Source organism: Nycticebus coucang, chromosome 21, assembly GCF_027406575.1.
Source record: "Nycticebus coucang isolate mNycCou1 chromosome 21, mNycCou1.pri, whole genome shotgun sequence".
Classification (NCBI taxonomy): Eukaryota; Metazoa; Chordata; class Mammalia; order Primates; family Lorisidae; genus Nycticebus; species Nycticebus coucang.
This window is the reverse complement of record NC_069800.1, coordinates 51,211,153-51,224,800: the sequence shown is the minus strand read 5'-3', so window position 1 is coordinate 51,224,800 and position 13,648 is coordinate 51,211,153. Positions and strand designations below refer to the sequence as shown.

Here is a 13,648-nt window from a genome sequence, read left to right as displayed (position 1 = left end):
GGGAACCTGGAGAAGGGATGGTATGGAAGGGGCAGCCGGAGGACTGCTCAGACCTTGGCCTCCATAGAGACAAGGTGGAGCCAGTGACTGTGGAGGGAGGCAGACAGGGAGCCATCCTGACCTCTCCCTCGCCTAGTCTTCTGATCTCATGCTAAACCCAGCCAGAAGCCAGAGGAGGAGAGCCCATTGCTGTCCCTGGGCACAGAAGGGTGGCGGGTGCCTGCAGGGACGGACAGAACTGCAGCACACAGCCCAGCTACCTCCTCCTTTGTGTGTGACCTACTTGGAGAGCCGAGTTTTGGTAGTCTAGGATGGAAAAAACTAAGGTGCCAGCTGAGGGCAGAGGCAGGTAGGAGCCAGCATGATCTTCTCCCTGAAACACAGTGGCTCAAAATAACAACCATTCTATCACATATCTCAATATACCACCTGTGCTCGGGCCACCCGGCCTCTTGTCTTGCCGGGTTCCATGGGGTCTCTCACCCAGAACGTCATTTCCACTAGAGCTGCCTGTTTCTGCGCCACCCTACCCACCCCCAGACCCCTTTCACCTGGTGCACTCCTGCAGATCCTGCAGCTGGCCTCCCATTAAAGCTGCCTAATTATGCACTTAAGTTGTGTGATCCTACGACTAGCGTCGCTGCAGCTGGGCACAACGTGAGCCGCGAGGCTGACTATGGGGACTGGCACACAGGAGGCGCCGGGACGGCAGGGGACGCTTGAAAGTTGCTGCCGGGGAGCAGCAGGCCGGGGAGGAGGTACAGCCCGGAGAGGCGGCTGGGACGCGAGCCCCAGGCGCGCCCCATCGCGTGTCCCGGGACGGGAGATGGCTGCTCCGCCACGGCCCGCCCGGTCTCCGGGTCCGGAACTCCAGGAAATGCGCGGCCCGGACCGGCCGGCGGTGGGCGGGGCGGGCCGGTGGGCGGGCGGGAGGCGGGGCCCACCCCAGTTAAGAAGAGCGTGGCGGGCCGTGGCCACCTAGCTTTCCAGGGAAAGCGGACCCGCCACCCGCCCGGCGGAGACCCACCTGGCTTCGGGAGCAGCGCCGGAGCGAACGCGATCACCATGGCCCAGACGCCCGCCTTCGACAAGCCCAAAGTGAGCGCGGGCGGGGGCTCCGGGCCGGGGTCCAGTCTGGGTCTGCCTGAGAGGGTCAGGGGGAATCAGCCCTGGGCGTCCAAACCCCAGGATTGATCGCGGGCTCCTGCAGGAGCTGTCTTCCCTCTGTTCGGGCCTCGGCCAGCCTCCGGGCTGTCTAACAAGGGACGATGAGAAGGAATGGGTCTCCAGTCCAGAGGCTTCCAGGTTCTGCTTCTGCCCCTGACATGCCTTCTGCTTCCTGGCACTGCCAGCGCCCAGCAGCAGTGTGAGGTTAGGCAGGCAGGGGTCCTGACCTCTCTGAGCCTCAGCTGTAGAGCGACGCCAGATGTCCCAGTCCCATAGACACTTAGTGTGCCCCGCGTATACTGAGCATTCAGTGAATGGAAGGAGCTTTTATGCTCTAACCTGGTGATGGTGAGCGCCAGAGCCCAGGTGCATGGATGTGTGGGTGGGAAGAACCGTGGGCCCTGTCAGAAAGGGGAGGAGACTGCAGGGGCAAAGGACTGGTTGGGCTCTGGGACTAGGCCCTGGCAGTGTTCACTTAGGGCCAAGCCAGCTGGTGGCCCCAGTCTTTCACCCACCAGTGCAGCGTCTGGGGAACCATGGGTCTAGGGCTGTCCTCCTGGCCAGCTTGGCAGTGGGAGATCTGTCCAGGGCGGGGAGAGGCCCAGAAATCCTATAAGCCTGATGAATCAGCCAATAGGGTATGAGACTGGGGATAGGGAGGAAGAGTCAGCCACAATCAGCCTCAACTTACCTCTCTGAGAAGTAGGAGAGATGACCACAGACATCACAAAAGCGTTGGTAAAATCCAGTGAGTGTGAGAGAGAGAAAGAAGAGAGAGAGGGGTCACTTGGGTGAGAGTCAGTACTCCCTACCCACCTGCCTTCTGCACCTATCAACTCAGACCCCACCACAGGACAGTGCTCAACTACTCCTTTCAGAGGTCAAGAGTGCAGAGGCAGCCCTCCCTCACCCCTGCCTCCTCACATTGTGTCTGGATGCCCATGTCCCATTCTTAGCGCCTCTTTCCTTTGAAGCCTTTTTTTTTTTTTGACAGTCTCACTTTGTCACCCTCAGTAGAGTGTGGTGGTGTCACAGCTCACGGCAACCTCCAACTCTTGGGCTCAAGTGATCCTCTTGCCTCAGCTCCCAAGTAGCTGAGACTACAGGCACTCGCCACAAAGCCTGGCTATTTTTAGAGACAGAGTCTCACTCTTGCTGAGGCTGGTCTCAAAACTGTGAGCTCAGGCAGTCCACCTGCCTCGGCTTCCCAGAGTACTAGGATTACAGGCATGAGCCACCGGCCTGGCCCTTCCTTTGAAGTCTTATTGTCCCCCACCCCATTTTATTGCTCAGGATTCCCACTACCCTTGGGCTGGGAACCTGATGTGAATCCTAAAACTGGAGGCAAAGCCCCTTCATTGGGAGTGAGATGAGAGTTAACACTTGCTCTGATTTGATAATCATTTGCTCTGATTTGATAATCACAATCTTTTATAACAGCCCAATGAGGGATAGACTAATATTATTATCCCTATTTTTTTGACCTTGCCCAATCCACTCAACTGACTCAAACTGGTGGGTCATTTCCCCCCTCTGGGCCTCAGTTTCCATGCCTGGGGAATGGGGTTCCACCTGCTTATGTGGGTGTCTGAAACCAAAAAGGTGATGCTTGAGAGTGAAGGTAGAGTGTCACCTGCCATGTGCTTGTGGTGTGACAAATCTCAGATTGTGAGGAGGGAACTTGCCTGAGCTGGCAGGAGAAGCAGGAAGGAGTGTGAATCTTGGAGCCACTGTGACCAGAGGCAGCTCCCTGCTGTCCCCCATGGGTGGGACAGATAACAACTATAGTATTACTAGTTGAAGCTTTCTGTGTGTTGCTGTTCTGCACCAGGTACCATTCTAAACACGTTACTTGCATTAATTCCTTTGATCCTGGTAATGACTCTGTGAGGGAGCTGGTGTCATCTCCATTTTATAGATGGAGAAGCAGGTGCAAGGAGGTTTTCTAGGCCCAAGATCACACAGCGAGCAAGTGGCCAGTTTGGGGATTGAGCCCAGGTGAGGCTGGCTCCAAAATCCCAGCCCCTAAGCATCTTTCTGAACCACCTCTGCAGAAGCCTTTGGGGGTGGAGGCACTGGTACCTCAGATGCAGGCTCTCTGGGACAGGAGTCTCTTTCATGTCCTTCAACATGTCCCCAGCTGAGGCCAGAGCTGGGCCAGCATTACAAAAGCAGAGTAGGGCAATGTTTTTCAAACTGCACTCAAATCACCTGACTTTTAATGTTCACACTGATTCAGGAGGCCCATGTGAGGCTCAAGATGCTACACTTTTTTTTTTTTTTTTGAGACAGAGTCTCACTTTGTAGCCCTCGGTAGAGTGCTGTGGTGTCACAGCTCACAGCAACCTCAAACTCTTGGGCTTAAGTGATTCTCTTGCCTCAGCCTCCTGAGTAGCTAGGACTACAGGCACCCACCACAATGCCCAGCTATTTTTAGAGACAAAGTCTTGCTCTGCCTCAGGCTGGTCTCAAACCTGTGAGCTCAGGCAATCCACCCGCCTTGGCCTCCCAGAGTGCTAGGATTAGAGGTGTGAGCCACCGTATCCGGCCAAGATGATGCACTTGTATGTTAGGCTTGCTGCTGGTCCATGGACACACTTAGGGCAGCCAGGCCCCATGTGGCTGCCCACCTGGTTTGACTCTGTCATTCAACATTCTTCCTGAGCACCCGCACCAGAGAAAGTGGAAAAGAGTAGAGGTATGGCCCTTATGATGAGTCTCTGCCTGCTCAGGCACTATTGCCATGACATTCTGCATCCCAGAGGGCAATGTTGATCACATCCCTGTTATGATAACTGTAACAGTGGCTGTCCTTTTAGCAATCACGGGGACCAGGCACCTTCAGTGATTCATCTCACAGAATCCTCTGGGTGACTCAACAAGGCAGCTGTTTTCATCCCCATTTACAGATGAAGAAACTGAGGCTTAAAGAGGTGAAGGGCCTTGCCCAAGACTACACAAAATCTGAGCGCCTTGAAGCTGTAGACTGGGCAAGTGCCCTGGCCCAGGCCGGGACAGCACAGTCTCTAAACTGTCCCTTCCGAATGCAGAGGGGAACTGGGGCTCAATCTTCAATGTACTTTTTCCTCATATTTGAATGTTTGCTCTATATGAGGGGCTGTTCTAACTGCTTTGCAGTATGACTCATTTCTTGCTCACAACAGCTCTCTGAGGTAGGTCTTGTTATTATCTTTGTTTATGTAAAAGGAAACTGAGGCTCAGAGAGGGGAAGGAACTTGCTAAAATCACACAGCCAAAAAGCAGCAGAGCTAGACCTGAGCCCAGATCTACCTAAAACTGAAGTAGCTGCTGTTAACTGCTATGTTATTAATAATTTATGATTCCCACTTTGTGCAAAAAAGGGGGAGGGGCAGTGTAGAGGGAAGAGTTAGGATCAAGGTGGCAATGTGGGTGAGCTGGCATGTTGGCCTTGGGCTTCTGACAGGCTGGAGTTGAATCCCTGCCTTGACACTCAGTAGCTTTACCTGGAGTAGACAAGCTCAGCTTCCTCCTCTGTAAAATGGGATTATAAAACCAATGCCCTGGGTACTTAGGGGAAACTGATATGCTGACTGGTCCTTGTACAGTGCCTGGCTGGACCAGCAGGGCAGGCCCTCAGGGGTGTATTCCCTTCCTGGAGGCCTGTAGTGGATTCCAGATGCCTCTCCACCTGCAGAATCTCTCTCTTTTATCTTCCTGACACAAAGCCCACTGGTCGCACTTCTTAGGGGTTTCAGTCCCTTTCAGTTACAGAGCCACCTGTTAAAACAAAGATACTCCTGGGAAGAGCCTGCCTTACCCATTTTGACTCACGTGGCAGTTAGGGGGAGGGGACATGAAGGAGATTGGGTTTCATTGAAGCCTTTTGCTTGTCAGAAGAGGAAGCAAGAATCTGGGGAAGTGGCCTGTAGTCAGACAGCGAGGCAGTGGAGGCCAGCCGGCCTCCTCATTCCATACCCAACCTCAGGGTGTTCTGGATGTGAGTGGGAGGGGGTGCTGTGAGCTGGGAGAGACTTGTCCACTTGTCCAGGTGTCCTCAGGGTGTCCTTATGATGCCCCCCGAAGTGGGAGAAGGTTGCACTGCAGTCTAGCTTTTGACAGGGGAGAAGAGTAGCCCAGGGGTCCACAGAGTTAGGTTTGAATCTATGTTTACTCAAGATGTTGGGGGCAGGTTCATCCTCACCCCTTAATGTTCTGAGGCCCCAGATGAGGAATATAACCTCTGTGCTCATGGTGACCAGGGAGGTAGAATGGCTGAGGGATTTGAACTTGGACACTAGCTCGGGCCAGGCTGCCTGGGTCTGAGTTTTGATCTCTCACTTGCCAGTGGGGGGAGCTTGAATGAATTACTTAGCTTCACTGTGCCTCAATTTCCCTTCTTTAAAATGGGAATCACATACCCATCTCACAAACACCAGGTGCAGGCCTGGCTCAGAGTGGGCACACCAGTGATAGCAGCTGTTGATCAGCATCATTATTGCCCTGGTTATAAATCATCCTGCTTAGACATTACTACCATCGACTCAGCACCTCGATTTGCAGGATGAAGGGAGTGTGTTGCAACACTTGAGACCTCTGGCTTTAGTGTCAAACTGCAACACTTGAGACCTCCGGCTTTAGTGTCAAACTGCTTCCTGGGTTGGCACTCACTAGTCTGTGACACTCTTTAGTCTTTGGTGACTCAAGGCAAGTTCTTCAAAATCCTTGAGCCTCAGTCATACCGCCTATAAATTTGGGATAGTCATGCCATGTTCCTAGGCTGCAGTGTAGGACACATCTCACCTTCTGTGAAACCTCTAGGGAACCCCACTGAGCAGAGAACTCTGTCAGGCCCTAAGTTAGCAGGAGACACTGCTCAGCCCCTTCCACTCTGTGCCTTGGAGTTGCAAAAGCCCTGCTGCTATGGAGCTGTACAACCCTGAGCAGGTCACCGAACTTCTCTGAGCTTAGCTTGGCAAGTCTATTTGATGTGGCTGAGCACAGGGGGCTTCCTGTAGAAGCAGGGGCTGAAACCGATTGTCAGCCAGGGCTGTGGCCATGGTGGTATGAGGTACCCCAGGAGCAGGGGTAGAGTGGGAGAGACATCTGGCTGGCAGTGGGCATCTGTGGGTCATCTTGGTCTTGGCTGCAGTGCTCATACTCCAAGGGAATTGTCAGGCAGCCCTGGATACCCTGCCTTGTCTGGGTTCCCTGTCAGGCCCCAGGTGGGGAGGTCAGCCCCTTCCTCCTAGCTGGGAGGGGACCCAGCCTTGCCGACAGACCAAGCACGTTGTGCTGCGCCAGGTGCTGTGCTGGGCACTGATGACACAGACAAGGTCCCTTTTCTCAGGAAATAACTCCTGGGGGAGACAGACATGTTAAATACATTAGCAAAAGTAGTGGGATGAAAACAAAATAGAGCAAAGTGTTTGGGGAGTGCCTGGTGAGCCCAGGGAGAAGGAGTCTGATTGGATTTGCCTTGGAGGTAGACAGCCTGGCTCACCCTCCAGCCAACTGGGACATGAGTCAGATTTGGGAGTATCTGGCCCAGAGTTCAAGACCTGGGTCTTCATCCCAGCTCTGTCACTGACACACGGTCCATCCTTGGGTGAGTGATGCACCTCCCTGGGCCTCACTGGCTGGCTGGTGTCTCTTGAGAACAAGAACTTAGAGCATCTCTGCAGTGTCCCCATGGCACCTGGTGCATAGTCAGGGCTTAGAAAATACTTGCTACTAACTGAGGATGCTTCCTGTTTAGGTCAGCTCTGGGAGAATTTCCTGTTGTTCAGGAGAGGCTGGGCAGCTGTAGGTCAGCCCACAGAGGGTGCATGCGGTGGGAAGGGGACATGAGACTCCTCTCAGAGATCAGGGGACCAGGAGGAGGCTTGGTGCAAGGGCAGCAAGGGAGTGTGGGCTGTGGGTAGCACCTGGCCTGGATCTGCTGCTATGGATCTGTACGACCCTGAGCAGGTCACCCAACTTCTCTGAGCTTAGCTTGGCAAGTCTATTTCCCCATTTGCAAGATGGACTACTGTTTATAGCAGGAGCTAAGATTAAATAAGGTGAAGGGTCCTGTACGGTAGGTAGCTACTTTTATGATATCATTGCTATTACTGTGGTTTTGGTATCTGAGATTGGGCCCATAGAGGCCAAATAACACACTGGCGAGAAGCTCGAGACTCATACCTGAGTTCAAATTCTGACTCCATCACTCATTGTGTCTTTGGATACTTCTTTGAGCCTCAGTTTCCTCATCTGTAAAATGAGAGTGAAGTCCCTTCCTTATTGGTTTTAAGGATGAAATAAGATAATGCATGTAGACCTGCTGATGAAAAAACTGGCCTTCTGAACCTCAAGGAAAGCCAGCCTGATGCTCAGTCACTCAGATTGTGGACATTGGTCAAGCCTGAGTAATAGACGCTGTTGTTCACCTGATAAGGAGAAGCTGGCTCCCTTTCTCCTGAGGGTGCATCTTTAGCCGATCTGGACTCAGTGGGAAACTGACTTGCCTGTAAAAGACCCAGTGGAAGAGTTTAAAATGAATAAGAAGTTGTCTTGTGTATGTGGTTTTAAATGAAACTTTACTTTAAAAAAAAAAAAAAAGATAATGCATGCAGGTGGTCTAGCATACAACGGATACTCAAAAGTTAGAGGCCACTGCATCACACCTCCCCAAATGGGGCCAGGAGATCAGGGTCCCCACGCCATTGTCGTCCTGGGTAGGCTAATAGACTTCTGCACAGTTGCTGCTGTTTGCTGCAAAGTGCAATGGGAAGGCTGCCTGAGCTTGGGCTGCCTCTGCTCCTCTCCTGAAAGTGTCTGGCAGTTTCCCAGGCAGCCAGAGGGAGGAATGAGACCTGCAGTCATGGTGGGTGGCTGGCTCTGCCCCCTCTACCCCAGGAGCGCCCGCCTCCTGCCAGACCCCCTGAGGCCTTCATGGTGTGGCTCCTGCTCATTGAACTGTGTCCCAGGCTGCAGCAGGTGCTTCCCAGTTACTTGAGTTATTTGCCTCTCATCTGACCATCTGAACTGCTGGCGTGGTGCACAGTCCCAACAGCCCGGGAAGACCTTAATTTACTTATTTATTTAATTTTATTTTATTCTTTTTTTTTTTTTTTTTTTGAGACAGAGTCTCACTTTGTTGCCCTCAGTAGAGCACTGTGGTGTCACAGCTAACAGAAACCTCAGACTCTTGTGCTTAAGCTATCCTCTTGCCTCACCCTCCCAAGTAGTCAAGTAGTCGGGACTACAGGCACCTGCCACAACACCTGGCTATTTTGTGTTGCAGTTGTCATTGTGTTTAGCTGGCTTGGTGTATGCGGCCGGTGCTTTAACCACTGAGCTAGGGTACTGACCTGCCCAGCTATTTTCTCTTTTTTTTTTAAATATGGAACGCTTCACAAATTTGCATGTCATCCTTGCGCAGGGGCCATGCTAATCTTCTCTGTATTGTTCCAATTTTAGTATATGTGCTGCTGAAGCGAGCACCCGCCTGGCTATTTATAGAGACAAGGTCTTGCTCTTGCTCTGACTGGTCTCGAACCTGTGTGCTCAGGCGATCTGCCCACCTTGGCCTCCCAGAGTGCCGGGATTACAGGCATGAGCTACTGCACCCACCCTGGGAAGGGCTTTTAAAAGAGGGCTCCTTGGGCGGCACCTGTGGGTCAAAGGAGTAAGGCGCAGGCCCCATAAGCCAGATGTGGCAGGTTCAAGCCCCAGCCAAAAAAAAAAAAAAAAAGAGGGCTCCTCTATAAAAAACACTGGGTGGAAAACCCTTTACTGTGGCCTCTGCAGTGTCCCCAGCCCCTCTCCCTGCCTCATTCTCACTACCAACCCCATTCCCTGCTCCCCACCAACTCCTGCCTGCCTCTGGTTCAGACACTTCACCTGTGCCAGGCTCTTCCCAGAGCCTGTCCTGCTTCTTCTTCCTCCTGTCTCCCTGGCTAACTCCTCCTTTAAGCCATCTTTTTGGACACACTTTTTTTGGCCAGGGCTGGGTTTGAACCCACCACCTCCAGTAATACATGGGGCCGGTGCCCTACTCATTGAGCCACAGGCGCCGCCCTTGGACGCACTTTCTAACTTGCACCCCACTGTGTGTTGACCTCATAGCTCATCACAGTGTGCAGCTCGAGGTTCAGGAAGGCACACTGATCGTTGCCAGGCAAGAGCCGCCCCCAGATAGAAGGCCCTAAAGCAACCTAGGCTTGCCTTGCTGTCACTCATACTGCTGGTCTGTCCCCAGTCTCCAGAGGGATTCTGTTTCTTGCTGTCAGTCAGGGCAGATGGGGTGATCGCCGTCCTGAGCATTGTCTCAGAGTGAAGTGGGAACTGGGGGCATTGGCATCATTGGCATTTAATCGCTTTAGTGGGAAGGAGCCGTGCAGACCTCCCTGCCACTGGGTGACCCCTCCCTGATCTACGGCCTGATTTTCCTGCTCTCGGGGGTTTGTTGGAGGCCAGGCCTGTCTCTGTCCTCTCCCTCCCTCCCACCTTCTCAGTAGCCTCACGGGGCATCTTTGCTCCAATTGGACCACCCCCATGAACCTTTATCATGCCCAGACACACCTACCTTCCAAAGAACAAACTTCTCTTAATTTATGTTCACTTTCTGCCCCTCACAGGCCATGTGTTCCCCTTTGGGGGAAAATTTCTTGAAAGAATAGCCTAGACTTCCTCCATTTTTTTACCCCACTCATTTCTTACTGTATTCTAGTATGGATTCTGCCCCCCTTGGGCCTCTGGAACAGGTCCTCTGGGGTAGTGGTTCCAGCCTTGACTGCATGTTTAAGAAAAAAGAAAAAAGGGCGGCGCCTGTGGCTCAGTGAATAGGGCACAGGCCCCATATACCGAGGGTGGCGGGTTCAAACCCGGCCCCGTCCAAACTGCAACAACAAAAAAAATAGCCGGGCATTGTGGTGAGTACCTGTAATCCCAGCTACTCGGGAGGCTGAGGCAAGAGAATCACCTAAGCCCAGAAGTTGGAGGTTGCTGTGAGCTGTATGAGGCCACAGAACTCTACCGAGGGCAATAAAGTGAGACTCTGTCTCTACAAAAAAAAAAAAGAAAGAAAGAAAAAAAAACATTCTATATACTCAATTCTGATATGAGGACAATTAATGACAATTAAGGTTATGGGGGGGAGGAAAAGCAGAAAGAGGGACAGAGGGAGGGGGGTGGGGCCTTGGTATGTGTCACACTTTATAGGGGCAAGACATGATTGCAAGAGGGACTTTGCCTAACAATTGCAATCAGTGTAACCTGGCTTATTGTACCCTCAATGAATCCCCAACAATAAAAAAAAAAAGAAAAGAAAAAAAAAAACATGCAAGGGCCCACCCACACGGCTTTAATTTAATTGTCCTGGAATGTGGCCCAGGCGTTATTAACCTTACCAAGCCCAGGCTGAGAACCTGTCTTCAAAGGCCCCACAGACACATTTCTGTTCTGGATGCTAGCAGGGCCTGTCTGCAAGAGTTCTATGGCTACTGCAAAAAAAAAAAAAAAAAAATCACCACATACTAGGTGACTTAGAGATGTGTGCCTTGCAGGTCTAGGGGCCAAAAGTCTAAAATCAAGGAGTCAGCAGGACACACGTTTCTGAAGGCTCTGGGGCAGCGGGGTGGGAGTGGGGGGCATTCCTTGCTGCTTCCAGCTTCTAGTGCTCTGGCCACTCCTTGGCTTGTGGCAGCCCATCACCCCAGCCTCTGCCCCTGGGGTCACCTCCTGTTTCCTCTGTGCCTCCCTCAAACTCTCTGGCTCTCTATTATAAGAACATACGATTGCTTGTTCAGACAGATAATCCAGGATGAACTCTTCATCTTAAGATTTTTAATAATTGTATCTTTTTCCACATAAAGTAATTTTTACAGGTTTTGGGGATTAGAATGTAGACAGCATTTGGGAGACCACTGTGTGTCCCACTGTGCTGACCTACTGGGCCACTGCTCTCCTTGATATCGGACGGCCCTAGTCCTTTGCACACCACACCCTCCAGGTCCCAGAGAAGTCTCTGGCCTCCCTTCCTCAGGCTCAGCCTCCTCCATGAAGCCACTGAGGGCTGCTGGCGCTGGTCAAGGGCTCGCCCTGGGCCCTTTTCTCGTCTTCCTTGCGTCCTCTACCCAGACGAGCTCATCAAGCTTCAGTTACACCATTCCTGCTTCCTTCTCCAGCCTGGGCTTCTGTCCCCAGCCTGGGTCTCTTAGCGTGGTTCTCAACCTTCCTAATGCCCCGAGCCTTTAATACAGTTCCTGTGGGTCGTGACCCACAGGTTGAGAACCGCTGCTCCAGACCCTCGTGCCCATTGGCTCATCCCTTTACATTAGGGTGTCTTGAAGGCACCCCGAGACCAAACCGATCATGCCTCTCTCCCACATCCCTCCCTACTCAGCCCTTTAGGACTTGGTCCTCTTTTAGAACTCTCTATCTTGGACTGTGGGGATCTCTACCCACCCAGGCCTAATTGAACTGTTATCCTTGACATCTTTCTATCCACCTGTTTCTCCTCTATCCACCTCAGGACTCTGGTCCAAGCCACCATCCTCTCTCAAGACCTTGGCTGCAGTGTCCTCTAACTGTATTGGGGTGCAGTCTGATGGTGGTGGCCCATGGGGCCCTGCCTGGGTGGTCCTCCCCTGTAGCCTCTCTAGTCCACAGCCCCTCCCTTCTCCAAACTCATATTTGGCTCCACACGGACACCTGATTTCCTCCTGCCCCATGGCGTTGCCATGCTGTTCCCTCTGCCTGGAGGTTTCTTCTTGCCTCCCTCGTCACCCCTGCCTCCCTCCTCACCCCTATCTCCCACCTTACCCCTACCTCCCTCCTCACCTCTCCCTCCCTCCTCACCCCTGCCTCCCTCCTCACCCCTACCTCCCTCCTCACCTGACTCCCTCCTCGCCCTTTCCTCCTCACCCCTGCCTCCCTCCTCACCCTTCCCTCCCACCTCACCCCATCTCCCTCCTCACCCCTGCCTTGCTGAGTCAGTTCCTCTTTGTCCTTCACCCTATAGCTCAGGCTCTGCTTTCTCCTGGAAGCCACTGCTGGCCCTTTGGCCGTGCTTTGTTCTTGTTTTTCACTTTTCATGGGACTGTGTTTGTACTTCCCAAGGAGTCATCTTGTTCTGTGACCATAGTTTATCGATGTGACATTTGCCTTCTGCCTCCTGCCCTTGCTGGACTGTGCAGAGCACAGGGACCTTCCTGCTACCTCTTCCAGCACTCAGCAGAGGCATGAGCCTTTGTTGACTTTTAGTCAACACATATTTAGCATTTGCTGTGTGCTGAGTTCCATGTGTGCTAACATCATTAACCTTCATGAAGCCCAAAAGAAAGGCATGTTATTCTCCCCATTTGACAAATCAGAATGCTGAGGCTCAGGAAGTGAAGTAACTTTCTCAAGGTCATACAGTGAGGGAGTGGAGGCTCTGAGATTCCAGCCCTTTTTTTTTTTTTTTTTGAGACAGCATTTCACTTTGTCACCCTTAGTAGAGTGTCTATGGCGTCACAGCTCACAGCAACCTCAAACTCTTGGGCTTAAGCAATTCTTTTGCCTCAGCCTCCCAAGTAGCTGAGACTACAGGCACCCGCCACGACGCCTGGCTATTATTTTGGAGACAAGATCTCTCTCTGGTTCAGGCTGGTCTCAAACCTGTGAACTCAGGCAATCCACCCATCTCGGCCTCCCAGAATGTTAGTATTTCAGGCATGAGCCACTGAGCCCGGCCGGATTCCAACCTTAACTGTGGGATGCTGTAACTATGACTCAGCCCTGCCTCTCTGGCTGGGTCCTCTCCACAGCGCTGTGAGGGATAAGGATAAGAAAACAGAAGCTCAGAGAGGTGAGGTCACTTGCCCGAGGTCACACACCTGATTGTCAATTCCCCTGGGCTGTGAACTTCGGTATTCCCAAGGCTGAGTGTATTTTGAGAACCTAATAAACATGTGGCCGAGTAGGAATTGAACTCATTTTTCCAAGGAATCCAACAACTAAGTTGACTGCGAGCCTGGGTGTGAGTGCTGCTCTGTCCTTGGTCGGCTGATGTCCTCTGGAGAGAGCTGATTACTCTGAGGTCCTGGTGAGAGGACTTCATGTCTCTCTGTTCCCTCCCGGACTTCCGTGGACCTGGGTTGGGTTTCCTCTGCAGGTCATGTGTGTCCGGCTAGGATGCCCTTGGGCCAGCAGCTCCGTGGCTGTATCTTTGGATATAAGAAATATCCAAATCTCTAAGTTCCAGAGACAGCAGCTGAGAGCTTTCTGGCTGTAAAAGTTTGCTCCATCACCTGGAATAGCAGATAACCGACGTCCCTTCCCCACTGTTTCCCAGCACCTGCTGTTTCTCGTTAACAGCTCACAGTAAACAACCTGGGAGTCAGAGGCTGTTTTCCTTGGGTATGTGTGTCCTCCTACACAATCTATAATCTTTATAGTTGTTCTTGGATGGAGAGGTGTAGTGTCTCATTGTTTTCAGATGAGGAAACGGAAGCTTAGAGAGGTCAGAGAAGGG

The 13,648-nt window shown here is 52.3% G+C and overlaps 1 protein-coding gene and 1 non-coding gene across 3 annotated transcripts in view; one reads left to right on the top strand and one right to left on the bottom strand.

Annotated features, from left to right (window-relative positions):
• The first annotated feature begins 739 nt into the window (after positions 1-739).
• ADA (adenosine deaminase) overlaps positions 740-13,648 on the top strand; it is a 35,722-nt gene continuing 22,813 nt past the window's right edge. Inside the window, exon 1 of one of the 2 annotated variants that reach the window (XM_053573803.1) lies at positions 740-1,098. In XM_053573803.1, the coding sequence (XP_053429778.1) occupies positions 1,066-1,098 (33 nt within the window). In that variant the 5' untranslated portion in view covers positions 740-1,065. The remainder of the gene's footprint in view (positions 1,099-13,648) is intronic. The other variant, XM_053573802.1, reaches the window with a different exon arrangement.
• On the bottom strand, positions 8,528-8,634 carry LOC128574451 (U6 spliceosomal RNA). The gene has a single exon (XR_008376801.1). It is a non-coding gene; the product is annotated as a U6 spliceosomal RNA (small nuclear RNA).